Source organism: Apodemus sylvaticus, chromosome 4 (genome assembly GCF_947179515.1).
Source record: "Apodemus sylvaticus chromosome 4, mApoSyl1.1, whole genome shotgun sequence".
In the NCBI taxonomy this organism is placed as follows: domain Eukaryota; kingdom Metazoa; phylum Chordata; class Mammalia; order Rodentia; family Muridae; genus Apodemus; species Apodemus sylvaticus.
In genome coordinates this window covers 29,413,881-29,438,875 of record NC_067475.1, presented here as the reverse complement: position 1 = coordinate 29,438,875, position 24,995 = coordinate 29,413,881, and the positions used below count along the sequence as shown (strand labels likewise).

Sequence of the window (24,995 nt, the reverse complement as noted above, 5' to 3'; positions counted from 1 at the left end):
CATGGTTTTAATTTCTTGCTACTGACTGGATATAAACATTTTCAACAATTGTCCTATCTCGTTTTCTTCTTTTTTTTAAAGATATATTCTTTATTTACATTTCAAATGTTGTCCCCTTTCCTGGCTCTCCCCTCCCCCAAAAATCTCATAAGCCATCGCCTCTTCCCCAATCAAACCTTCCCCACTTCCTTGTCCTGGTATTCCTCTATACTACAGGATCAAGTCTTTCCAGGACCAAGGGCCTCCCTTTGGTATCTAACAAGACTATCCTCTGTTGCCTATGTGCTTAGAGCCATGGATAGCTCCATGTGTACTCTTTGATTGATGGTTTTGTACCTGGGAGCTCTGGGAGAACTGGGTGTCTCATATTGTTGTTCCTCCTATGGTGCTGCAAACCCCTTCAGCTCCTTGGGTCCTTTCTCTAGCTCCCTCATTTCGAACCTTGTGCTTAGTTCAATAGTTGGCTGAGAGTGTCCCCCTCTGTATTGGTCATGCACTAGGAGAGCCTCCCAGGTAAACCAATCACAAAAGAACACTCAAGGAATGTACTCACTGATAAGTGGATATTAGCCCAGAAGCTTGGAATATCCAAGACACATATCAAATGATGCCCAAGAAGGAGGAAGAACAAAGTATGGATCCTTGGGTCCTTTGTAAAAAAGGGGGTAAAATACCCACAGAAGGAGATGCAGAGACAAAAAGTAGAACAGAGTCTGAGGGAAAGACCATCCAGAGACTAGCCCACCCAGGGATGCATCCTATATACAGTTACAAAATCCAGACACTATCTCAGATTAGGTTCTTTGGCAAGGCTACTTGGGCTGTGTAGGACCACATTTGGGAGACGTGACAATCGAGCCTTAAGGCAAGAGAGCCAATCAGCTGCACAAAAGGGGAGAAGGAAAACGGTCTTCTCTGTCCACTTGTTGGGACAAAGGTGAGAACTGGGCAAATCAAGAGGAACTTAGAAAAAGGCTTAGCACGGACTGTCAATTGATGCAGGGTAAAGAGAAGGGGAAGCCAAAGCCTCGATCTCTGCGTTGGTTGACTAGGTCGCAGGACTGTAAAACCCAATAACAAAAAATAGAAAAATAGAAAGGGGGAGGTGAGGTAGCAGTTGTACCTAGTTCTATGCTTTATACAGAGAAAAATAAAACCCACTTAATTTCTAGAAAATGTAAGGCCAGAATGGAGAGATGACTCAGTGGTTAAGAGTATTTGTTGCTCCAACAGAGGACCAAGGTTTGATTCCCAACATGTGTCAGGGAGCTGAGAAACACCTTCAACTCCTGATGCAGAGACTCTGATGCTCTCTCCTGCCAGCTTGGACACTAGGCACACATGTGGTGCACATATATGCAGACACTCACATCCACACATGACACAAAAATACTTTTTTTTATAAAAAGAGAGAAAAAGAGTAAGTCATATTAGCCACAGAGCCAGAAACAGACCGGACACTATCTTTTCATTTCCATCAGCATCTGTCCAGTTTTTTCTTCCATATAGAACAGACACTGACTGATTATTGAATATGGAGTTTTATTCCTCCTAGATCTGTTACCCAGATATGATTAGAAATGTTGTTTTAGCATAGGTGATATTTTATAACTTTCCCCATGCTTGCCATACCCCACAAAACACACACACACACACACACACACACACACACACATACACACACAAACTCCACAAAACCAAAACCACAGCAAACAAACCCCACTTGGTTTAGGATTGCATGGAACCCTATGGACATAGATTTCACACGGTGCAATCTTTTATCAGCTAATGGAAATTTGACCTGCACAAAGATGAATAGGGTGAGCTGCCTGTGAAATAGGTTGAAAATAATTGCACGTCAGGCAGGATTTGGAGGGAAGCCAGTGAGGTGCTCAGTGAAATATGGAGGAACTGAACCTCTGCTTCTCCAAATGTGAAAGCTCCAGTCCTGGGTCAGGGAAATACTTTCTCTCCACTCACGAGGCTTCTGATTTATTCCCTCTGGTGGCTAATTGCTGCAGAAGCTGGCAATGAGGGGTTCTAAAGGAAATCAGCAATATTTACCCAGCTTGAATAATACTCAAGTAGCGCTGGTTTGGATTTAGAGACTCCAACTGTGAGTGGCACAGCACAGCCAGGACAATTAGGAGCTAAACAATCAGGTGCTTTCTGGAAATGACTTTATTTAAAGTCCTTAATGGGAAAAGATGAATGAAAAAAGGAAGCTCTCTGTCTGAAGAGAATGAGAGCTCAGGTTGATAAATCTTGCCCGCATTCATTTTTCCCCGTTATAAACATCCTATTGTTAAGAGTACGGAGTTTTGGCTAAATGAGACAATGATTATTTTTTTCATCCACACATTCGTTTATTCAACCAGTATTTATCGAGTGCCCATTGTGCCAGTGAGCGGCTCTTGACAATTTTGCACCTCCTCTCAGGAAACATTTGGGAATACTTAGTGTCCATTTTGGTTGTCATAACCGAGAGATGTGAAGAAGAGTTTCTAGCAGCTGCTGCATAGAAGATGAGGATGCTGTTAATGCCCTGTGTGCAGGAGACCTCGATCTGCCACCGAGAGCGGCCTAGCCCCAAAGGTTAGTGGCGGCACTGTTGAGAACTTTGTCCTAATTGTAGCAGCTCAGCAGTGTAACTAAAGGGCAAACCTTGGTCTTCTGAAACATCTTTCCGTTATGAAACAGTACAACCACTGCTGGGGAGGAATGTGGCATGCAAGGCAGTGAGTGGGGAAGCCCTGTGAGGGAGAGTAAACATGCTGGCCACAGCTGCCTCTACAGAGAGAGGTCACTTAGACCAGAAGTTGGAGGGAGACAGGAGAGGAACTGGATGGGAATAGCCAGGGTGCATTGTGCATATCTATAAAACTGTCAAACACAATTAACACAAATTATAACTTTAAAAAGGAGGGAATGAGCAATGATGGGCCTTAGAAGCTGCGTTGTGAGTAGAAACTTCTAGAGAACCAAGTCAAGGTTTCAGTAATGGCCATAGGAACTCATACCAACTTTACTTTTCTTCCTTTTTCTTTGTTTCTTTGTTCTTCCTTCCTTCCTTCCTCCCTTTTTTCCTTCCTTCCTTCCTTCCTCCCTCGGTTTATCCGTCCCTCCCTCCCTCTCTGTCTTTCTCTCTGTCTTTCTCTTTTTCTCTTTCTTTCTTTCTTTCTTTCTTTCTTTCTTTCTTTCTTTCTTTCTTTCTTTCTTTCTTTCTTTCTTTCTTTCTTTCTTTCTTTCTTTCTCTTCCTTCCCCTCCCTCTTTCCTCCTTCAGTCTTTGTTGCCTATAACACATGAATTCACTCTAAAAGGGATTTGCATAAATTACGAGAAAATCAGCTGAGGATCATCGCTCATTCCCTCTTTTTTAAAGTTATAATTTGTGTTAATTGTGTTTGACAGTTTTATAGATGTGCACAATGCACCCTGGCTATTCCCATCCAGTTCCTCTCCTGTCTCCTTCCCACTTCTGCTCTCTCATAGCCACACAAGTCCAAGTTTTGCATTCGTGTCCTTTTGGTTTGGTTTGTGAAGCATGAGTTTCACCAGGACTGTCTGTCCATCTGTCTGTCTGACAGTGCGTTGGAGCTACCCATTGTACACAACTGGAGCCAGTGACTGCTTCTCCCCAAGGTTCCACTGGTAGCTAAGTGAGGGCTGGAGAGGCAGGGTTCTGGGAGTCCCTCCCCAGTCCATGTTTAACTGATGACACGCCCTTTCCTGTACAGGGCCTGTGCAGGCAACCTCAGCTGCTGTGTTTTCATTTCAATGGCCCTGTCATGACAACAAAACAGCATCATCTCAGAGCCCTCCTCTCTCTCTCTCTCTCTCTCTCTCTCTCTCTCTCTCTCTCTCTCTCTCTCTCTCATTGTCAAAGCCTCGGACACACAAGTGTCCTTCCCTGCCCCTCTTTGAACTCAGGGCTACACATATGAGACAACCATTTTATCCCTGAGCTATATCCCAAGTCTTTCATTATGCATTTAATTATCATTTTAATAGATTTTAGACAATTACAAGACAGAATTTGTTTTCCTCTCAACTAACCAAAATAGATTCTTTTTTTAAAATTACATGTTGGAGGCCGTGGATTCTCAGCACAATCTACAAACAGTGATACCATATCAGTCTATATGCTTATAATATATGCCTACATATGTGTGTATATATCATAGCTTACATTCTCTAACATGACCTTACATGAGGTCCTTACATGTCATAAAGGTTTGAGTACAATATAAATATACAGAAAAACCAAACTACAGTTTGGCTATCTTAAAACAAATTTTCTTGTTTTTAATTTAAACATACTAGAACATACAGCAAAAGCTGCATGACTTGAATTTTTGTGAATAATTTTTCCTCATTCAAAAACTTTTATTAGTGATGTGTAAGTTATATTTTGAATATTCAAAAGCAAATATGGAGAGTGGGTCTAGCTCGGAGTAGGGCATTTGTCTAGCACAGGCCCTAGGTTCAGAGTCTCCAGAACATAAAAAGTGAAATGTGTAAAATTAATCTCTTGTTACTGCACTGTGGTAAAACTTCACTTTTCTCGGAGAATACTGAGTTTCCCCCAAATATTTCTTTATCAAAAGAAAGGTAAGTAAGTTTACAACCTCAATTAACATGACTATGAAGAAATTTAAAAATTAAAAGACTAAAAGATAATATGAACTTATAATTTTAAAAATATTAAGTTTTAACTTTTTAAAAAAACTTTCAGCCTTTTTTTTTCTTTGAAGAGCTGAAGATTGAACACAGGGCCTTGAATCCGATAGGCAAGCTAAATCCCCAACCCAAGTTTTAAAAAAGAGTAACGCCACTGTAAAATGATGACAACCCTAATGTGTGTCATTATCAAGCAACTCAAACTCTTGGAGGGTATTTTCAGATATGTCATTCTTATATTTGAATGGATATATTGGCTTAATACAATGAGATAAGAAAAGGAGACATTTATTCTACTTAGTATCTTTGATCAGTCCATATAATATTAATAATTTTTTATCCATATCTGGTTGTAAATGTGATTTTACATTGAGGGCTACCCTATTGCTGTCCTTCAGTGTATCGTAGATGTAATTTTCCCCCTGGTAATAATGGCAGAATTTTACACGTGACCCAACACAAAAAGAAGAAAAATATGTTTCATGATAGAAACTGATAAGCAATCTCTTCATCTGCCTCATAATCCACACCAGAAGCTGTGACTCTGAAGCTACAGATCAAATGATGAGGAGCTGGGGGCCTGGACTGACCACGGCAGGGGTGGGGCTCCTGTGTCCAGCAGGCCTTTCACTATGCGGCTGCCAAACCCCTGCTCCTCCACCATTAACTTACTCATTAATGCAAAACTCGACTCAGCGAGTCGAGTTACTGAGTGTATGTCAACCCATGCCAGGCCCTGAAGATCAAATGTCCGTGTCTTCATTGAGTGAAGTAAAAGAGAGGAGCGGACACGAGATGTAAGAAATGTACCAACCACGTGATACAGGAACGTGATCTGAGCTCAGGAAGGACAGACTTGAGAAAGATGGGGAGCACGGTGAGGCCTGCCCTTCAAAGCTAAAGGTCAGAGATGTGATTGAGTAGATAGAGACAGGTCAAGGGAGGCCTTAAACATCTTCCTGTTGTGACCCGTGGGTGTCCGAAGATTGAGGCAGGGTATGCATGATGGGAAAGATCCCATATAGATTATTGTTAAGTGTACAGCACAGCTGAGTGTCCTCACATGACTTTACAACCATCCACACAACAACTGTCTTCAGAACTTTCCGACTAAAACTATCACTCAATAGTTACCCTGAGCTCCTCAAAACTGGCCTTTTCCTTTCTATCTCTATTAATTTGCCAGTTTGGGGTACTTTGACAAAACATTCAATATGTGCCTCTTTTTACTTAACATTAAGGTTTCGTTACGTATCTGTACTGCACTCTATATAATTTCAGCCAATTCTGTAATAAGCGTGCATCTCCAGCTTATGCATGCTATTAATATACCATGTGGGTGTTAAACATACACAAAAATAAATATTTTCACAGTGCAAAGCTAAAAATGTTCGCTTTGTTTTTCTTTCTCACCGTGGATGGTCTTGAAAAACCCCAGAAGTATTTTGCCCCTCATTGGAACTATTTACCAACTGTTACAGAAAACAGAAAAACAAAAAAAGAATCTGAAACAACCAGCGTGGATTGACATTCTGGCCCAATCTGTTCACACACGTGCGCGCGCGCGCGCGCACACACACACACACACACACACACACACATACACTGATCTCTGGAAGAGCAGATCTCACCAATTACTGGCTGTACAATCACTGGAAAGGCCCTTCCACCTCTGTGAACTTTGGTTTCATCATCTGTGAACAGATGACATGAACTTCTTCGCAAAGCTAAGTGACAGACACCGGTGTTCAGCTAGTGTCTGGGTACCTTTCATTTATCAATTCTCAAACAAGAAAGTCAGTATTGCGTTATCTCCTTGTTTCAAGTCATAACATACTTAATACTCCAGAATGCCCCGCCTATAATATTTCCTATTAAATACAGGGACAATTGGAATTAGAGAAATATACCAACCATAAAAATCAATACAGTTGCAGTTAACCATTGAATTTTTAAAATAATTGAATGGGCGACAATGGAGCTGGGTGTGTACCAGATGTCATGTATCCCTTAAATGCTGCAGAAGATATAAGTCTCTACTCCCAAGAGAAATTATATCTAAACAGGGGAAGGAGGGGTGGGAAATACAATTATGTAATTTTTTCCTATCAAGCGTTTTGTGTTACATAAAACAAATAGATTTCAAGCAAAATTTGTAGCTTTGCCCCAGCAAATTTGTCCTTTGTCATTTCATTTCACATCCCCATTACATAGACTCTAAGAAGATAGAAGAAGAAATGTCCTTTCTTTCTGTGCTGCTTTAGGCAGGATCCTTCTGGGGAGGAGGGTGGAGGGTGGACAGAGAACTCAGTGACTGGAATCCAGAGCTCCAGAGATTTGAGGGGAGAAACTTTTAGCTTGAGTAAAGGTCTGCTTTTCAATCAGGAAACTGGTGCATGTTTAACTCTAAATTTCTGATTGGAGAGCAGAGTAATTTGCTTGTGCTTGTATAGGAAGACATAGGCGCTAACTCTTCAAGGGACTCCCTGTTTTACCCTGAGGAAAATCAGGCCAGCATTGAGAGGCAAACGACCACTTCACAACCTGCACAGAAGCAAAAATCTCTGACAGTTTTTGTGGTTTTGTTTGTTTGTTGTACTGACATTAGAGACCTAACATCAAGAAGCATATGGGGGTTGGAGGGGGCTGGAGAAGTGGCTCAGCGGTTAAGAGCACTGACTGCTCTTCCAGAGGTCCTGAGTTCAAATCCCAGCAACCACATGGTGGCTCACAACCTTCCCTAATGAAATCTGAATATCTCTTCTGGTTTGAAGACAGCTACACTGTACTTAGATATAATAAATAAATCTTTGGGCCGGAGGAGCAAGCAGAGGCCCTGAATTCAAATTCCCAGCAACCACATGATGGCTCACAACCATCTGTGCAGCTACAATGTACTCATACACATAAAATAAATAAAAATCTTTAAAAAACGAAGATGAAGACGAAGCAAATGAAGAAGAAGAAGAAGGAGGAGGAGGAGGAGGAGGAGGAGAAGCAGCAGCAGCATGCAGGGAAAACAACTTCACATTTAGACTCTTAGACCAGCAGCCAGAAGGATGGCCTTTCAGCTTCTTCAAGTCACAACGGAGGCAAATATAATTTCTTATCATGGCCTCAGTGCAGGTTTCCAAGAAATGGTCTGCTTTATTGCACTAAGAGAGGTATTGGTCACCCTTGGACAAAGGCCGTTAAGCACAACAGTCTATTTTCCTGGTGCATTAATGTTTCCAACTCACCATTCAGGCAGAGTTTGTAGAATTGTACGCAGCATTACCTGCCCAAATGCAGAACTGCTTGTTTCTTTAATCCAGATTGCTTGTTTATTTGTTTCCTTTATTTCAATCTCCTTTGTGAGACAAGGATTCTCTATGTCACCCTGGCTGTCTTAGAACAGTCATACAGGCCAGACTGGGTTTGCACTCATAGAAGTTTGCCTGCCTCTGCCTCCCGTGTGCTAGGATCAAAGATGTGCCCCTGAGACCCAGATATCTGCACACTTCTCATCTGTAATTGTGTTATGTTCTCCACCTTTGGTACAGAGTAGGTCTTTGAGCTCTTCAGATGAGTGTCGTGTTTCATTTAGATGAAAATAAAGGATAACAGATGTAAACAGTAAAAAAGGAGCCTTAAAGTGCTCGATGAAGTGCAAGATAGAGACCATTAAGCGGCTGTTATTATGGGGAAGATTTGCCTGGCCTAACTTTTCCATTTTAGTCCCTGAAAAACAGCAACAACAACAATTATTTTAAAAGCAGCAACACTGGCAAGGACATGGAGTGAAAGAAAGAATGAGTGTTTTTAAATAAAAAAACAAACAACAACAACAAAAAAAACTAGCCAGTTGAGCTTTGTCACCATAGTGGAACGATGTTACTGTGTAATGAAAGGAAACACTAAATTGCTTTAACTTGTTATCAGTAAAATCTATGGCGAGCTAATTACTGGATGTATTCTGTTTTAAGATACTGAAAGCTGCTGTGTCCCAACCCAAGTTTTGCCATCTACATTTTCCCACTACAGAGTCAGAACTGTAAAGATTTGGGATCATGCAGTGGAGTGTGGAAGGAAGTCCTTTGCTGGCGCAAACCCTGGTGGAGGATGATGGTTCTCATTGTTTATCCCTTCCCTCTATTGCGCTTCCTTCTCACTGTGCAGGACCCAGCACAGAAGGAAGTACGGCCCCAAATTCATGCCTGCCTTTTGCTTGCTACCTGGTCCAAGGGTACAAACAATTCTGGCACAGTCCGTATACATATCTAAACGTTATAAACGGCACAGGCTGAATGGAGTGGAGCTGGTAAACGAAAAGTGTGTGCTCTGTTTTGACAAGGCTTCGTAACAATCTGAAGACCAAGTCTAAGCTTGTCTTTCTCAGATCCCTGAGAACATCACGCTGAAATACTGCTCAGTGCTGGGGCACACTCTCCCCTACTTAGCCTCAAGGCTTGTAAAGTTAATTTTCCCCTACTAGGTCTCCCATCTGCAAAGGGCATCCTTTTCATGGTATAAACTCTCCAGTTTGGTAAATACAAGAAAATTTCCATAACCGGTTACCCTGCCCCCAGGCCTAAAAGTCTACCCTTAGGAGAATGGGATAGGTGCAGGCTGGAGCCTATATTGAAGCCTGTGTAACAGAATTCCAAAATTCCAATCACAAATGGGAGAATAAGACGGCTCAACAGGCAGCAACCTTGATCTCAAGGACTCTCACCTACAGGCTAGGAGAGGGCTGCCAGGGATAGCCCAATGCTTCACTAGAGGCTAGTTCTTGCCTGGTTTTCTCTTGCCTGGTTTTAGCCAAGGGTCCATACTCTTTCCCCAGGAAATCAGTGCCTGCAAAGCACTAACATTGGTATGCTGGAGCCAGCAAGGAAACAGGGCTCTCTATAAGCCGCCTTTTAAAATCTCCTAAATTAACAGAAGCAAAGATGACCATAGAATGAGTTTCCTTCTCACTGGTCTTTCCTCCATACTCATGCCTGACATATGCATTCGCTTTCTCAATCTCTCTCCTACTCTCTCCCTCTCCCTCTTCCTCTCCATCTCTCCCTCCCCTGTCTCCTCCCCTTCCCCTTCCTCTACCCCCCTGTCTCCTCCCCTTCCCCTTCCTCTCCCCCTCCCCTGTCTCCTCCCCTCCCCTCCCCTCCCTCTCCCTCCCCCACATCCCTTTCCCTCTCCCTCCCCCTCTCCCTCTCTCCCTCTCCCTCTCCCACCCCCTTTTCGGTCATTCAACTTCCCCACTTAATTCCACACTTTATATGCAGATAAAATTCTACCTTTTATGGATAAGGAAAAACCACACAACCAGACATAATGCCTTCTATCTTTAGGAAACTTTTAAAACAGAAAGGAAGCTACCCCTGCTCTGTTAGCATTTTGTCTAAGCTCCACCCCACAGTTACCTGGCAGGTATGCCGACTTGCTATAAAAGGGGCTGCTTATCCCCCTCCTCTCTCTCCTGCTCTTTCTCTCTCCTGCTCCCTCTCTGTCCCCTTGCCCCATCCCCCCTCGCTCCCCATTCCCTGCCCATCTCCAAGTGCTCATGGCTGGTCCTCCCTTCCCTTCCCTTCCCTCCCCTTCCCTCCCCTCCCCTCCTCTCCTCTCCTCTCCTCTCCCTCTCCCTCTCCCTCTCCCTCTCCCTCTCCCTCTTTCTCCCCCCCTTCCTTTCTCTGCCTCTACTACCCTCTCAACTCCCCTCCCCATGCCCTGAATGAATTCTATTCTATACTAGACTAGTTGTGTGTCTGGTCCCTCAGGGGAAGGGAGAAGGGATGCCTCAGCATGGGCCCTCTGAGGTGTCCTCTTCCCCCATACCTCACCACACATCCACCAAAACATATTTCCCCCTCTCTTCATCTTTATAAGCAGATCCTGGTCAAATCAGGAGGAGTGGCTTGGCCCACCTTACTGTGGTTGTGTAGGGTTTACTGATTTCTTGGCTCGCTATGTGAAACAAATAACTTTTCTAAAGACTGAAAGACATCTTTGCTCTTTACTGTAAAAAAAAAAAAAAAAGAAAAGAAAAGAATTGTAGTGTGCTTTGGTTTGGGTTTTATGCATGACTGAGACAGAAACTACTGAAGCAGTTAGACTTTTTTTAAAGGTTTTCCCTTCAGACAATTACACACCTACTTTTTGCAGGTGTCGTGTTACTGGTTCTGTAGTTTTCTCTTCAGCATAAGGTGTTCGGAGGCGGAAGAAAGGATCAGTTAGATGTGAGAAAGGCTCCAGTTTAGAATCACATAGCAAGTTGAGCCTTTAACCACCATTATTGCATCCTTCATTAGGCCTAAAGCAAAACAGGCACTCAGTCGTCCAGTGTGGACCACTCTCATTCACTGATGTGGTCTCCAGAGTCTTTAAAAAGCACCGAATATTAAACAGATATAATTTGTCCAAGTCCAACTCCTCCATTGAGTCATGTGTCCTCTTATTTTGCAATCTGTTATTGTGTTTGAAGTGTGTGCCTTAGGGCAATTTGTTTTAATAGGAGTACCAACACTTTAGGATTTATAAAACAATCTACCAGATCTTTCTCAATGGTGAGAAAACTTTCTCTTCTACAAAAGAAATAAAATGCAATAAATGAAGAAGGGGGATAAGATGCTATCAACCTAATAAGAATAGGTTTGACCTCTGTTATCAACGATAAGGGCATCTTATCTCCTTACTCCTATCCTTAGTGAGTACTTCATTAGTAAAAAAATATTTACCAACCAAATAATTAACCAGAGGGTGAAAACTACAAGCAGGCCCACTGCATATCAATTCTAGTTTCTCTAAGATATATGAAATGTCTGCGTGTCTTAAATGACAAGCTTTTGTTCCTGACTACTTTATTGGCTGAGAAATCCACCGTCAAAGTCCCAGCAGACACAGTTTCTGTTGAGGTCCTGCTTCCTGGTTTATGAGCATCTCTACCAATGTCAGCAGAGCGAGAAACAAGCTCTTGGGTGTCTTTCAAAGCCACCAATTGTATTCATGATGGTTCTTGTCTAGGATCTAATTACTTCCCAAAGGCCTTATGTCCAAATACCATCATTTTGGGAATTCAGGATTACTGTGTAAACTTGGGAATGTGTATAAAACCGTGTGTGTGGCCCAAGGCATGGAAATAGCATCAATAATATCAGTCATTATGGCTTCAGACAAGACTGCTAAATCTCAGTCACAAACGTTTTCATAAAAAGCTTAATCAGTGCAGGACTATCTTAAGTACACACTCATATCTGTGTATTCTATAGGTGGTCTATATGTGCACATCTACATGTGCAGATATATACACACACGTACATACATACATACTTACATACATACAAACCAAGTCATGCTTAATTCAAATAGGGTTACACATGAAATCACATAGGAAATCCAAAGTTTTCCCAACTCGGCCTTCACCTTTTCCCTGTTCGCTTCTTCCCTAAGGCACTCAGCAGAACGGCAATCGTGAGCTAACTTGGAAGGTACTGTGATGTGATTGTAATGAACGGAGAAGAGCAGACTGCGGCATGGTCACTGGACTCTAGGAGGCGGAGTAAGGAAGGAGATAGAGATGCATTAACATGCAGCCGTTATGTGTGCAATTCTGCACATTCATACTGCTGATGGGTTTTATTTTTATAATCAATCATATTTATTGCTGCATGTATGAACTCTCCCAGATGAAGGCAACCCACATGTACGTGTTATTTTCAGACACTGATGTCTGCTCACATCCCTTCCCTGCATGGGCCAGATCATTCACGTGTTCTATTGAACAGTTACCGGGCACTTGTTGACAGTGTGCTGGCCCTGACAATTAACAACCTAAGTCTCTTTCATGGATAGGTGGGGTGAGAGATTGGAGGGGGAATGAGAGTCAATCAAAAGCAATAAGGAAGAAAAATATTTCAGTTGAAGTACAGTACCGAAGTAGAAATACCCGCTTCCCATCTGTATTTTCTTCCTGTCTCCAGTTTATCATGTCTTAACTACATGGTAACCCCTCCACCCCATGATTGCTTAGGATCCTTGATCCGGCCCCTACTTCCTTTAAGTTGTGCTTTTGTATCTGTTAGCTTACTTTACTTATCTTTCCCAAGTAGATCATAGGCTTTGAGGAGTGAAATGTGTGTGTGTGTGTGTGTGTGTGTGTGTGTATGTTTTCATGACGTTAAACTTGTGACTTCTGGTACATGGGCTGATTTTGCTCAACATTAACCCCTAAGACACAACATACGACATATACAGTCAATGCCAAATCATGCAATAATCTGCTGCAGAAGTAAAGAAAGCCAGTACTACTTTAGCATCCAACTCTCACAGCATGATGATAGAAAGTTTGTCAGGAATAACTTCGGTGAGGAAGACAATCAACTGCAAGGTCATTAGTATATCATCTTTAGAGATGTTTTCTGTTACACTGATCCTGTAGCTCATAAGTGAAGCATCTTTATTTTTTTTGAAAAAAAATATTATTGCAATTTAAAGTTCACTCTGCTAAAATGTTATTTTCACAAATAAGAAAAAAACAAACAAACAGGTAGACAGTCTAGTATGGATTAAAGACAAGGTCACAGACATTGACAAAAGTACTGTTTCTCAGAACCAAAGAGCTGGCTTCCAGTCAGACCTGGATAGAACAGTGAGTTACTCAGATAATAACACAGCACTAAAAAAAAAAAAAAAAAAAAAAAAAAAAAAAAAAAAAAAAGAGAGAGAGAGAGAGAGAGAGAGACCCACTAACTGAGCCTAGAACCCCAGGAGTACTGGAAATTCCAGCCTTCAAAAGCATTCTAACCTTAATCTGGTTTTGGATCAACTTTCTAGGGCTCTAACCAATCCAGGTCATCTTTTTTTTAATGTCTCCTGGAGGGTACCAATTCCCACAAAAAAAATGGAGGCAAAAGCTTTGCCATTTCAATAAGAGACGTAGGAGTCAACTGACCATAGTCTATTGTAGGCATTGAACAAAACAGGTAGCAACCTTTCAAAGCTGGCTGCTTTGACTCTTGTGGTGAGAAGACCTTCCATTGTGCTGTCAACTCATCCCAAAAGCTCCCTTGGCCATTATAACTCAGATTTAGGGGTTTCTGGGTTACAGCTAAACGTGTCTCCCCTCCGGGAGTCCAGCTATGTTACAGCTCCAGTGTGACCATCTATACTCTCTGGTGATATTTTTTCCCCAAGTACTTCTAGGAACATGGGTGAACTCCGAGACCCTCTATTTTCAAAGACAAAGTCTGGCAGAACAGGGAAAGCTCACAGACCAAATGTAGGGTGCAGGCAGGCTGGGAGCTTCTGCAAAGTACCTAACAACTGACTACTGGGTTAGTAAGTTCCAAAATTATTTCGAATTTATTTTGCTGGTGGGAAATCTGAAGCAGAGAGACACTGTATTAGTGAAACTGATGGGGGAAAAACCCATTTTTGGAAATAATGTGATGGGTATCTGAATGCTTGCATGTTGTATCCTTATCAAGGAACAAAAAGAAGCAGAAAAACATAAGGCATATAGTTTTGAATGAATGTCTGGCTTGGCCTCTCTCCTAGTAGGGTACCCATTATTCTTAAAATTGAAAATAACTGCTATTGTTATTTATTGAGCATGTAATATCTGCCATCCAAGGTACTAGAGGTTTGTGTCAGTATCTAATTTAATCCATCACTATATGGTAAATATCATTCAAAAGTAGGAAATCTGAAAATTACATTCAAAAGTAGGAAAATTGGGGCGCAAAAATTTTAAGTGATTTTCTCCAAAGTCTTGTATGTAGTAAATTGAAAAGTCAGAATTGGAAACCAATCGCGTATGACTAAACTTTGCGTTCTTTCCAACAGCTGCCTTGAAGGAAGTTACATTCAAAGACCAAATACCATCTCTTCCTCATTAAAAACAACTTCTTTAAAGATAAAGACTGACACTGTAATTTAGTGCCAAACCATGAAGGATGTTTTTTTAAAGTATTACATCCCAGTTAGAGTTTCAAAACATTTCATTTAAATGCATTTAAGCTGAGTAATTTGCATAACCAAGTCTGAGCTTATTTCTGAGGAAAGTGTTCTGCTAACAAGTCCGTCCCCTTGGACTTTTAATGCCATTGCAGTTTTAAAGTCTACAGTGACACTAGTCACACTAGGATGAGGGGAGCTCATTCACGCTTTGTATACAAAACAGGAGAGACAGGATCTGGAGGCTCACATGACAGGTGCAGCAGCCAAGATAAAACCCTGCCCGCTATCACCCTAAAATCAAGTCTTACTGGAGCAAATGACCTTTAGGGGAAAGGGAAGTGGGAAGGAGATGGAAATCCAGGGCCAGAGATGGAAGAGGTGTTCTAATAACTGTGCCAGAGTCTCCTCCCATGTCACAAAATAAAGTGGTTATTTTCCTTAGTCCTCTGATAGCCTAAGTGTGTGGAGCAGCTCTGCCCTGTCTGGACGCCATTCAGTCCACTCCAACAATCACTGAAGTGATTTTCAGGAATTCCTTCAGAGCATCCCATGGACTGTAACATTACTTATTTTTTTTTTTTACAGACATGATTATAGCTTCACATCCCTGTGTAACCTCAGCCACAGTTCAGTACAGTCTCCTAGCTGGATCTCACAGGGGTTGCATCTCGGAGTCACCATACCAGGAAAAACTGCTTTTTGTACATTTTAAATCACAGGTGTACCAGCCCTTCCCCCTTTCTAAATTGAGTCGGGGAAGGAGAAGGAACAAGGAAGGTAGAGGGGAAAAAAACATTACTCCTGCTGGAGAAAATTGAAGGGTGTTAAGAAAAATTCAGAGGTGGCTCTTTACCCACTGGGTCATATAAAAATCTCTGTACCTCGTGAGTCCTTTTCCACGTCTTTCTCTTGCTTTCTAAGAAGGGAAGGTTGGGTTTGATTTTCTCCTCTCCCTCAAATGGCTCTGCAAATGGGACTCAGCCAAAACCTCAGCTGGACCTAGAAGCCACCTCGGGTAGCTGCTTCCTCCTGGCTTTACCTTGTAGTTTCTGGTTGTATTCGGTCCTGTCAGACTGGCTCCTCCTCAGGGAGCCAGAGTGGTCCCCAGAAACACTGCTGTCCACCACAGTATCCGTCTTCCTCCTCTCTAGCATATACAGCCTGGATCTCAAGAAGGCCAAGTTCTTCCTCTTGCTTCCCATGGTCTCCTTTCCAGCGGCTTCTCTGGGCTCCATCGGAGGCCGAGAGACAAAGTTCTGAGGTTTGCAAGTTGCTTAAGTGTCTCGTGTCTGGGGTGTTCCTCAGCATCTAACTGCCCCCTTCTAACTACACAGCTTCACTGCAGAGTTACCTGACTGTGACTGCTACCTGGAGTCCCCGAGCTCCACCCCTATGAGGTCATTTTCTTTTATACCTACAATCCAACAGGGGAAGTTGCCACCTGTTACCCGAGAGACCTGCAGCGCTGAGTTAGGCAAAGCAGGGACTCTAATGTCACATGCTATGGAGGCAAACAAAAATCTCATTGTGTGGGGCAAGGGCTGGGGGGGGGGGTTGGGGGGGCGGGAAAGTGCTAAAGGTGAGGCTGGGCTGAGAGAAGGGAAGGACACATTAGCTCAACCCTCAGCCTGTGGCTTGAATGTGCGCCCTTGGGCATGTGCAGGTGCACTCTGAACTGTGTGGTGACCGCCGCTGGGAGCCCTGTGTGGCTCTCTGCTCTTCCACCTGTGGCTCTGAAGTCGGTGTGTAGCTATGACAGTTTACATTCGCACAACAATGCAGATGGGGTTATTTTTATTTGGAGCATGTGCCCTCAAAGCAATGCATCTAATTTTTTTTTATTTGATATATTTTAAGTATCGCCATTGGCAATCATCTGCTACAGTCCGACTGGCTAAATAAACCCGGTCAGAGCTCCTGAGAGGTAAAGATTGACGTTTGAGAGAGATTCCCCCTTCCCCCACACGCCCGCGGAGAGTCAAGAACTGGAGGAGAATGAGTGTCCCCAGAGCCCAGAAACTTCTCTTATTCTCCACAGGCTGCCTTTGCCTGGGCTCCATTCTGCTCCCCTACCCCCCCCCAACCCCCCACCCCCGGTTCTAGTGTCTTGGTCCTTAAGAAAATAATAGACGACTCAATGTTAATTTCTTTTAAAAAAAAAACTTCCTGGTGTAGCTTCACAAATGGAGTGTGAAGAGGAAGGACCATGAGAGGAGGAGACAGGAGTGAAAGTGGGGAATTAGGAAGAAGGAGCGCGGGCCAGAAGCAAAGGCTTGGAGGGAGAAGGGCGGAGGGGAAGGGCCTTTCATTGTCTGGAGTTGTTTTTCCTTGTATTTATTGGGCTCTCCCAAGAGAGAGATCTCAGAAGCTCTGGGAATGTGCTGAGTGTTTTGTGCACACCCTTGTTAAGGAAAAGATGCCCTGAGGAAAACAATAGATTCTCTTCTACGGAAAAGGGACCAGCACCGGCTTCCAGCTGCCGGTTTGTAAGGAATCTTGCGCAAACTCCACCTGAACAAGATTATAAACGAGGAGGGAAAAACAAAAAACATTTTCCCAACACAGGATATGGAGGCTGAATGTAATTTGCATGATTATGTTAAGAGATAAATGATAAGTCGTCACTCACTATGGAGACATCTATATAGAGCTTGGTACACTGAATGGCTTTTATTTGAGATAATTGAGAGTTGGTTTTTTTAAACAAGGTCTCCCGAGTATATTGAATAAATACCTTTAAAGCAACTTTTAAAGCTGTAAAATGAAGTTTATCATTTATTAAAATATCCCACTTGTTTTTTTGTTTTTTTGTTTTTTGGGGTTTTTTTGGGGGGCTTGTTTTGGTTTTTTGGTTTTTCAAGACAGGGTTTCTCTGTGTAGCCCTGGCTGTCCTGGAACTCACTCTGTAGACCAGGCTGGCCTTGAACTCAGAAATCCTCCTGCCTCTGCCTCCCAAGTGCTGGGATTAAAGGTACGCAACACCATCACCTGGCTGCCACTTGTTTTTAACATATAATCTATATCTATATCTATCTATATTATATGTTAAAAACAAGTATATATATAAACAAGTATATATATAGAGAGATAGATATAGATAGATATCCACATAGTGACTATCATAGCTATACTCTTTAGTATAATGTTGTAACTGAAAAATTGTGCAATTAAAACTGTAAGATTTTTGGGAAATAGGAGGTTTAGAGACGAAAGAAAGAAAAAAGAAAGAAAGAAAGAAAAAGAGAAAGAAAAAAGAAAACCAATAAAAACAGATAATACATTTTGTATGTTTTCACACATGTTAGAATTTTTGGCTTGCTTTAATATCTTCTATTTTCATGTGTATACAATATGCATACGTGTGTGCATGCAAATTTGTATTTGCCTGGGGAACACATACGTGTGTGCACATGTGCAAGCATGCATGGCACACAAGGTTGTTTGTTGTCAGGACTCATGCTGAGTCGTTCTGCCCTGTTCTCTGAGGCAAGGCCCTCAGTGGAGTGCAGAGCAGGCCTGTGTGGTTAGTCTTGCTAGGCAGCCCTGCCTTCCTGAGGTTTGCTTGAGTTCTGGGGATCCAAATTCTGGTTCTTATGCTTGGGTAGCAGGTGCTTTACCCACTGAGCCAGCTCCTGAGCCCACACTGCTTCTGGGCTTGTTCGATTGTCTAGTCTCACTACAAAGCTTTGGCAGGCCTGGCACTCACTGTGTAGGAGTCCCTGGCCATGAGCTCACGGAGATCTGCCTCTCCCTCTTGATCATTTGAATTAAATGCATACCCCACCAGAGCTGGCTTTGCTTTGGTTTTTGATATAAGGTCTTTGTCTTTGTATATATAGGCTGACCTGGAACTCATCATATAAGCATTTGTGATCTTTCTGCCTCTGTTGAATTACACCTGGGATTACAGATGTGGGGCATGTTTTGTCCAGTTCAAACATCTACGGAATGTGCAAATGCTACGGTAAATGTAGCCCTCTATCCTGGGAAAGTTCTGGCATTTGCTTATGGCCCCGCACCTCAGAAAGCCTGCGGTGTGTGAGTAAGGGAGCGGCAGAGCCTTTGAAGTCACAAAGAAATACCACAGTAGATGAAGGTCAGATGAGGCCCATGACACAGTCAGGGCCTAAGGTCACTGGCAGTGTTTACAGGACACACAGCTGACTTTTGTGTTCTCCTCAGTCATCATTTTATCTACCTATGATTTTTCATTTCATTTCATTAACCTGTTTCGAGTGGACACATTCACACACCCAACAGATATGAAACTGTACTGCATTCAAACAGTTCCTTAACTTGTCAGTCTTTCTGGAACAAATTTGTATTTCTGAAACAAACACATTCCCATTCAGATTCTGGATCTCACAGATTTTTCTTTTAATAATGAAGATATATATCCTATATGTATAGGATACGTATCATAGCTACTATAGATTCTGTGGCAAATGTGTTTCATTTATTCATGGTGGTTTGTTTAAAGCATTTAAAGTTAATTTCATGGAGTGTGTGTGTGTGTGTGTTGGCTCACAAGTGGAGGTCAGAAGACAATTTGCAGGATTCAAGTCTCTTCTCCTTCCTTATGAGATGGGGAAGAAGTCAGGCTGTCAGGCTCGGTGGCAGGCACCTTTATCTACAGAGCCAACTCGCTGGCCCTTGAAGGATTTTCCTATGCAAATGTAAAAACAATCAAAAACTACTTCCATACATTGTTTTAGATGGTCTCCAGACCAGATATTGGAGTTTGGGGGGAATTAGCTACCTAATGAAGGAATCTGGAAAGTGATCACATCCCGAGTGTTCTGACCTAACTCCTGGATCAACCCTGTGATGGATGCATAATACAAAGTCATTCCCAAGGAGCCGTGGGAGGCAGGAAGTGAGGACTGATGGGAGGAAGCAGACACTGAGGTGTGCTTTAATAAGACCATCTTTTCCCTTTGTCCCTCTGACTCCTGACTTCCTCAGTCATGGCCCCTGTCCCAGGATCCTCTGCCTCACACAGACCCGGAAGTATTGGAGGCAGCCAACATGAACTGAAACCTCTGTGGGGCAAGACGAAAGAAACCCTTCCTCTGGTAAGTCACCTATTCTCAGGATTTTGTCACAGTGGCAAAAAACTGACTAACCATAGATTACTCCATCATTGCTGGTGGTTAACTCAGTTTTTATTCACACACCCACTCCCCATTGCCATTCTTAGGACAAGGACCATCAATTTATGCAAGGTAGCACCAGGCTTGGCCAATCACTGGAATTTTTTTTCTTCTCTCTCTCTCTCTCTCTCTCTCTCTCTCTCTCTCTTTTAAAGAAAAAGTGGCTTCCTGCTCTGGTCTCAGACACCCACATCTCAGGGTTAATCTGGAATAAAGAGCAACATATTGATTCTGAGGAAGGCGTTACTTTGTCCAACAAAAGGAGCATGCGCACCTTCTTCCACTGGAGTCAATCGTGTGAAGCAGTCACAGCCACCCTGTGTCTGAGAGCCCAGGATGGATGAATTCTTAAACTGTTACATCGAAGCTGCACTAGCAGTCACATGCCTTACATTTCTGCTTTCCAGATAAAAAAAGACTTACTTTCTCCATTTGTTTTTGGGGTTCCTGTGGGTACATCTCAAGTGTGTTTAGCAGATATTATACAAGCAAATCACGTTTTCTTGTGCTTATCTCGTGTTACCAAGCCGGTATATTTACAATTCCTGGCCTAAAACATGATTTAGTTGTTCCAGAAATGAAAATGGCCAGGACAGAGAAACTCTGAGTCATGTGTCTTATTGGGTCATCAACCAGACAAGAATAAGACACAAAGGCATTTCAATACAAGGAGTTACAAATAATATAATTTGGATAAAATGGTGATGAGGTATCTAATCATGATATCATTTAATATGGATGGATTCTGGCTTGGTCTTAGAAGCAGTACTGGGCAGGAGAACCAAGACTCTGTCTCCACCATGGCTTCAGGACCCCTTGTCCTTGGAGTTGCTCTGGGTTCCCAGTTCCTCATTTGAAAGCTAGAAGAATGCCTTAGTCATAAGTGCTGGTCCCCAAGCAGCTCTGGGTCTTCACTGAGGCACCTGGAGTGCAGCACTGACCTGATCCCTTTGAATCTATCTTAGCAGAAGTAAATCCCTTTGGTCAAAGAAACTAATTGAAAGGGATGTGTGTCGCACCTGGGTAAGTGGTAAAAGCATTGTAGTCTATTATGGATTTCTTTCTGTCACCTATGGAATAGTGACTTCTCCTTTTCTGTTAGTCTGAGAACATAGATAACTCAAGGGGAAAGCCCTGGGTATCTCGTAATATATTGGAGCAGTAAATCATTTTTATTTCTGTAAACTGTTAAAAGTTAGGGCTTGTCATCCAGAAACCACCCCACCTAGGGATCCATTCCATCTGCAGACACAACCCCCCCCCCCCCGCCCCCACTATTGATAATTCCAAGAAGTGCTTGTTCACAGGAGCCCAATGTGGCTTCTCCCTGAGAGGTTCTACCAGCACCTGGCCGATACAGATGCAGATACTCACAGCCAACCGTCAGCCTGAGCCCAGGGACCCCAGTAGAAGACCTAGAGGAAGGACTGAAGGAGCTGAAGGGGGTTGCATCCTCACAAGAACAATATCAACTAACTGGACCACCCAGAGCTCCCAGGGTCTAAAACCACCAACCAAAAAGTATAAATGGGAGCCAGGACTCCAGATACCTAAGAAGCAGAGGATGGACATCAATCTGACATCAGTGGGAGGGGAGGGAGGCTTGATGCCCCAGCAGAGTGGGATGCTGGCGGGATGAGGCAGGAGTGGGTGAATGGTCAGAGAAGCACCCACATAGAGGCAAAGGGGAAGAAGGAGAGGAGGGATGGGATGTGGGTGTTTGTGGATGGGTAATCCGGGAAGGGGAATATCATTTGAAATGTAAATGAATAAAATGATTAATTAAGTAAACGGTAAGGCTTGTGTTGTTGCTTTGAGACAGACTTTCACTGTTTATCTCAGGTTGGCTTGCAGCCCACTCTCTAGCTCACACAGACCTTGAACTTATGATTCTCCTGCCTCTGTTTCCTGCTGAAGTTACAGGTATACACTACCATACCCTGCATATCCTTTTAAAAAATTCTTATCACTGTAGCATAACCTAAACTACAGTTAGGAATGCAGAATATGATACTTGAATCTTTTTAGGTCAAGCATTGTGTGAGTTCGGGGATCTAACTCAGGGTACAATAAAAGGGATACATCCTGATTCCAAAATGGAAATAGCATCTCTTGAACACTGTTAGGAATTAATTGGGCAAGGGAAGGAAAAGGGAGAAAGAAATGTATTACAGATAGCAATGCAAGAAGTGCTTGGTCTGGGGCGATGGGATAGGCTGCGGAGTTCAAATATACTATGAAAGCTGAAATTCCAGAAATGTTAAGTTGCTTTGAGATGGATAAGGAAACCAAGGGAAGAAAGAATTCTCACGTGAAGACTGAGCAATTTGGTGGATGTTAGCTGCATATGGGACAAGCAAGAGAGAGGAATAAAGCAGTAAAGGAACTCTCGTCCTTCCAAGAGTTCTGTTCAGAGTAGTCACAGGCTAGGGCGCGTGAGGAGGTGACTGGCGGGTGTGGCAGACAAGCTGCAGACTTATATGTCTGGGATCAATATATAGATTTTTAAAATTGTGAGTCATTAAAATGTACATATCATTTAAAGGCATAGAATGAGGCCATCAGTTAGGGAGAAAACCTATCCAGAAGAGAAAGAAAAATCAGCTCCTTGGTTTCTCTAAGTCTAGGAGTGGGTCGACGATGACAATTAGAAGACAGAAGCATTTGAGGGGAGAGCGAAGTAATAAAATACCCCCTTGAAAGGGCTAAAAAGCAGATTTTTCTCCAAATGCGAGAGAGTATCCAATGACAAGATGCAATGGAAATCACCCAGTTCCTGTAATTTCATATAATGTTGAGCATCTGTAAGATTTCCAAATGGAATTGAATGGAAAGAGGCAGCTGTGGAGGCTAAAAAACAGGTTATGTTTGAAAAAGATGCAGCTGGTGTGATGGCTCAGACCTTTGACCCCGTCGCTAGGGAGATGGATCTAGAAGAATTAGGAATTCAAAGACATCCTTGGCAACATTTGAGGCCAGTCAGGCCTAGACCACACTGTCTCAAACAAACAAAATCCCAAACAAAAACAAAAGAAAAACTGTGACAATGTCACTTCTAAAAATGAATGAGTTCATCTAGTCATGACAAAGGCTTAAGGGGAAGGCTTGAAAACAGTGCCCAATAATTTCATTATTGATCATATGCTATATGTAAAATAGGTAGAAAACCTAAATATCTGTTCTGCAATTTGAACTTTGTGGTTTTTGTTTTTGTTTTGTTTGGTTTGGTTTTTTTGTTTTGTTTTGTTTTGTTTGTTTTTTGGGGGGGTTTCGAGACAGGGTTTCTCTGTGTAGCCCTGGCTGTCCTGAAACTCACTCTGTAGACCGCCTTCCTCCGCCTCCCAAGTGCTGGGATTAAAGGCGTGCACCACCACTCCCTGGCTCATTTTGAACTTTTTGATTACATTTTCTTCTTCTACCCTGTGAGTCTCTGGGATCACATGACGGTTGGCATGCTTGGCTGTAGGCTTGGAAACCCAACAGTCATGTTTTTCAAGATGTGGGAACAGATTTGGAGAACCTGAAAAATAATCACACTGCTCATAAGTAATGGACTTAGAGATTCAAACTCACCCCCATCTTGCAGGGAAGGCTGTAGCCTTTGACATCCAGCTACATAAAGGGCTCATGGAGCTGCAGTCTGAATGAATAGCCAAGTGCTACTTCCTTGTCTCTGGGCCAGGCTGCCAGGAATGATGCTTTGCAATCTAGAAACAATCCTCCTGTTTAGTTACCCTTCTCACTGAAGGGTGAGCCACTCCCTAAGCCTTAGCTTCTTGAGATAATGATTACCAGTGTATTCTGGTTCACAGTTTGGAGGCTCAGGAGTTTGGGAGAGGCTCACTCAGCTAAGCAGGTCTATCTCATACTTGCCCCGTGGTGGTTGGCGAATGCTGGCTGGAGCAGAGGCAGTAAGCAGCTGTCTTGTAAGCATTAGGTTGACCAAAGAGCTATCTTTCTTTTCTTGTTGATCTGGGGCCTCTCTTTTTGACTTTACAGTGGAACCTCTGTCGGACTTCTTTCAGGCACAGAAGTTTCAGGGATGCAGATGCTCATGCTCCCAGAGCTCGGGGCTCCCAGAGGAAGTGACTTGCCCTTGGAAGTCACCTAGTGTCACTTATATCAAGATCTCAAATGCAAACCCTCTCAGTGATTTGCCCTTGCACCCCTCCCACCTAACAACATGAGGTCAATGAATATTGTTGGGGATCTGGTCTTATAGCCTAAGTGGGCCTTCACTGTATCCTCTTTTTATTATTATTTTTATTAGATATTTTCTTTATTTACATTTCAAATGCTATCCCCTTTTCTCATTTCCCCTCTGAAAACCCTCATCCCCTCCCCCTTCCCCCTGCTCACTAACCTTGTTTCCTAATTCCTATCTCCTAACTCCTGTTTCCCTGACCTGGCATTACCCTACCCTGGGTTAATGAGCCTTCCCAGGTCCAAGGGCCTCTCCTTTCATTGATGCCCAACCAGGCCATCCTCTGCTACCCATGAGGCTGGAGCCATGGGTCCCTTCATGTGTACTCTTTGGTTGGTGGTTAAGTCCCTGGGAGCTCTGGGGGTACTGGTTGGTTCATATTCTTGTTCTTCCAATGGGGCTGCAAACCCCTTCAGTTCCCTGGGTCCTTTCTCTAGCTCCTCTGTTGGGGACCCTGTACTCAGTACAATGGTTGGCTGAGAGCATCACCCTCTGTATTTGTCAGGTACTGGCAAAGCCTCTCTGGAAACAGCTATATCAGGCTCCTGTCAGCAAGCACTTGTTGGAATCCACAATAGTGTCTGGATTTGGTAACTGAATATGGGATGGATCCTTAGTTGGGGCAGTTTCTGGATGGTCCTTCCTTTGGTCTCTGCTCCTCTGTATCCTCTTTATACCAGTATTTTCTTTCCTAGGAGGGAGGGTACAAATCTGAAAAACAAAAATTGGAGAATATTATTTCTTCAAAGATGAGGGGTCATTAATGCATCTGTTAGGAGGCCATGAGGCCAGCTCTATGAACTCCCAGTTTGGCTATTTGCTCACTGTGGCCCTGCTCTCTTGTAGCTGCAGTTTTATATCCTGCAGTATGCTCGCCGGTTCTGTTAATGCTCTGAGCAGGCAGCAGTGTAATAATCCTGTCAGCAACAATGGATGGAGCTGAGGACCAAAGGAGGGAAAGCTTCTCATGTTTTTATCCTCTTGACTGAAGTAATTTTAGCAATGACATATGAGTGGAGTT

At 43.0% G+C, this 24,995-nt stretch overlaps 1 protein-coding gene across 1 annotated transcript in view; it reads right to left on the bottom strand.

Moving 5' to 3' along the window:
* Positions 1-15,852, bottom strand: part of Arhgef38 (Rho guanine nucleotide exchange factor 38) — a 132,418-nt gene extending 116,566 nt beyond the window's left edge. The window contains exon 1 of the mRNA XM_052178494.1: positions 15,657-15,852. Coding sequence (XP_052034454.1) covers positions 15,657-15,852 — 196 coding nt within the window. The remainder of the gene's footprint in view (positions 1-15,656) is intronic.
* Positions 15,853-24,995: the final 9,143 nt, after the last annotated feature.